The sequence below is a fragment of the Camelus ferus genome, chromosome 10 (genome assembly GCF_009834535.1).
Source record: "Camelus ferus isolate YT-003-E chromosome 10, BCGSAC_Cfer_1.0, whole genome shotgun sequence".
NCBI classification, from domain to species: Eukaryota; Metazoa; Chordata; class Mammalia; order Artiodactyla; family Camelidae; genus Camelus; species Camelus ferus.
Window position 1 is genome coordinate 53,823,417 of NC_045705.1, and position 3,075 is coordinate 53,826,491.

General features: G+C 42.4%; 1 protein-coding gene across 1 annotated transcript; it reads left to right on the forward strand.

Annotated features, from left to right (window-relative positions):
- The first annotated feature begins 205 nt into the window (after positions 1-205).
- Positions 206-1,156, forward strand: LOC102513583 (olfactory receptor 10A3). Its single transcript, XM_006183078.2, has one exon. It carries the CDS (start codon positions 206-208, stop codon positions 1,148-1,150), a length of 945 nt encoding a protein of 314 aa, XP_006183140.2. The 3' UTR covers positions 1,151-1,156.
- The last annotated feature ends 1,919 nt before the right edge of the window (positions 1,157-3,075 follow it).

Genomic DNA, 3,075 nt, shown 5'->3' on the forward strand with positions numbered 1-3,075 from the left:
CCTTTTTATCTGAAAGATTCATTCGTTGGAATAACTGGCTGTTCTTCAAAATTGCCAAACTGAATTTCTGTCAGGATGGGTTCCTTGTTACATCTTCTCCCAAGAATATCTGGGGTGAATGCAGACACACACTCTTAGCTATTGGACTATGACTTCATAATTTATATACTATGTGCATAAATACAAAATACACTCCACTACTGAAATGAAAAGGCAAAATCAAAGCTCTGTGTTTGAGTTCATTCTCCTTGGCTTTTCTAACTTTCCAGAACTCCAACAGCAGCTCTTTGGGATTTTCTTGATTATTTATCTGGTGACCCTGATAGGAAATGACATCATTATAGTCGTCATCTCCCTGGAACAGAGCCTCCACGTTCCCATGTATCTGTTTCTCCTGAACTTGTCTGTGGTCGATGTGAGTATCAGCGCAGTCATTATGCCTGAAATGCTGGTGGTCCTCGCCACTGAAAAAACATCAATTTCATTTGTGAGCTGTTTTGCACAGATGTATTTTGTTCTTTTTTTTGGCGGAACTGAATGTTTTCTCCTGGGGGCAATGGCTTATGACCGATTTGCTGCAGTCTGCTATCCTCTGAGCTACCCAATAATTATGCACAAAAGGATTTTCATGAAATTGGTTATATGCTCATGGGGCTTAAGTTTCACATTAGGTACTGTGCAAACATCATGGGTGTCTAGTTTTCCCTTTTGTGGCCCCAATGAAATTAATCATCTCTTCTGTGAGACTCCCCCAGTGCTAGAGCTTGCGTGTGCAGACACCTTTATGTTTGAAATCTACGCATTCACTGGCACCGTTTTGATTATCATGGTTCCTTTCTTATTGATACTCTTGTCTTACACTCAAATCCTCTTTGCCATCCTGAAGATGAAATCAACCACTGGGAGGCAAAAAGCCTTTTCCACCTGTGCCTCCCATCTCACCTCTGTCACCCTCTTCTATGGCACGGCCAGTAAGACTTACTTACAACCCAAATCTGGCTACTCCCCAGAAACCAAGAAGCTGATGTCTTTGGCTTACACGTTGCTCACACCTCTGCTGAATCCACTGATCTACAGTTTGCGAAACAGTGAGATGAAAAGAGCTTTGGTGAAATTATGGCGAAGAAAAGTGGATTTACATACACTCTGACTGTGCTGAGAAGCCATGTGATATTTGGTCACTGCTCTGTTGAACTTTATTTAAATTGAATAAATGGTGGAAACAGTTTGCATTTCTTGGTATGAGTATGCTTGATTTTTGAGTTCAACACATGTGACAATTATAAGGGACATCTTTATGTATTAATGTTTTTATTCTTTTTCATAGATGCATAATTTTCCTTACTACTGGGTACAGCACAAATTCTTCAAAAAATTCTTTGTTGGTGTTCATACCTTGTGTGTAAATGTTTTGTCCCTTTAGAGAATGCCAAGTAAAGAACCTAGTCATGCACACTCATAAATACTGTTGCTCTAACTTCTGCAGAACAGCTTTCATAATGTGGTTTTGATGGATGAAATCAACTGTAAGTTTGACTTTCATCAACATTATCTTAATACCTTAAAAAACGATATTTACAATTTTAGATTGATTTTGAAAACCTACTCTGCCCCACTGACTGGTTTGAGCTTCAAGAAGCCAACAAATAAAAAGATGACCTTCTTAATTTTTGAGTGAAAATCTGTCCATGAATGAGGTGAAAAGAACACCTATTTATTGAGAGGACCACGCTGGCTCTATTCAGGGACCTACAGAGATTATAATCCACATGATATCTTGCCTAGATGATAAAGCTTCTTGGTTGGTGAACACATCCACAAACTGGGAGAGTGATGCTCCTGTGCTCAGGACCCTCCCAGACCTCACCCTGTGCACTTTTCATCTGGCTGTTCATCTGTGCTCTTTATCATATCCTTTAATAAACTGGTAAGTATAAGTAAATGCTTCCCTGATTTTTGTGAGTTGCTGTAGCAAATTAACTGAACCCAAGGAGGGGGCCATGGGAACATCTGATTTGTAGCCAAGTTGGGCAGAAGTTTTGGGTAACCTGGGGAACTTCTACTTGTGATGGGCATCTGAAGTGGGGCGAAAGCAGTTTTGTAAGACTGAACCCTTACTGTGGGACCCGATGCTATCTCCTGATAGTGTCAGAATTGAGTTAAATTGTAGGATGGTGACACGGAAAATTCCTCAGTGTGGAGGAAAAAAACCCTATACATTTGGTGACCAGAAATGTCCGAAGTGAAGTGAAGTGTTGTGAATGTGGTAGTGAAGTGTGAGAGTAAAGAACAATAACAAGTGAAAAAGAGCAGGACCCTGTGCCCCACCCCCTGCCTCTTGTTTATGGAAAAGCTGATGTATCCCAGGTCTCCCTGAGTCAGAGAAGAGCAGGCGCAAGCAGGCGAATAGGAAAAGCCTGCAGGCATTGGGGGAGGACTCTGACAACCCATCTCAATGATTAACTGAGATTACTTCCCTATTTCCCTTTAAACCTTTCATGGATGAACAGAATCTTTGGAAATGGTGTTTTGAGGGAGAGGCTGGGTCCATGAGATTGCAGGTATACTGGTTAAAAGCAACTTTCCATCTGTTACCACGGATGTTAGCCTTAGCACCATACTCCTGCCCCTTCCTCAGCTAGAAACCAATTACTCTTACCTAAGTCTTAGGAGGCAGCTGCAGAGAAGAAACAAGAACTGGTTAGAACTAATGGAGTCCAGGATGGTGGAGGATTTGACTTCTAGTGGACCTTGAGCCTCATAATACACCTGTTGTAATTATTAACATGCTAAGTGACCCACCCACCAGCACCAAGACAGTTGATGATTGCCATGACAACCACTGGAAAAGCCCATTCAAGGACTGAAAAGCCTGTACAAGGACTGATTGGATCCATCACACCAGGAAGGAGAACACGAAGGCAGAAGCCTCCCGTAAAAGTCCACGTGGCCCGACCTGGGCCGGAGCTGTCCCTACCAGCCACCTTGGCTGACGGCTCCCTAGGGGCTGGAGTGCCTTTTCCTCCCTTGCGCACTTTTCTTCTCCCTGCTCAAGCACTTTCCTTTCTTTTTCTC

Coding starts and splice junctions, on each gene's coding strand:
- LOC102513583 (XM_006183078.2), top strand. CDS start 206: ATGAAAAGGCAAAATCAAAGCTCTGTGTTTGAGTTCATTCTCCTTGGC.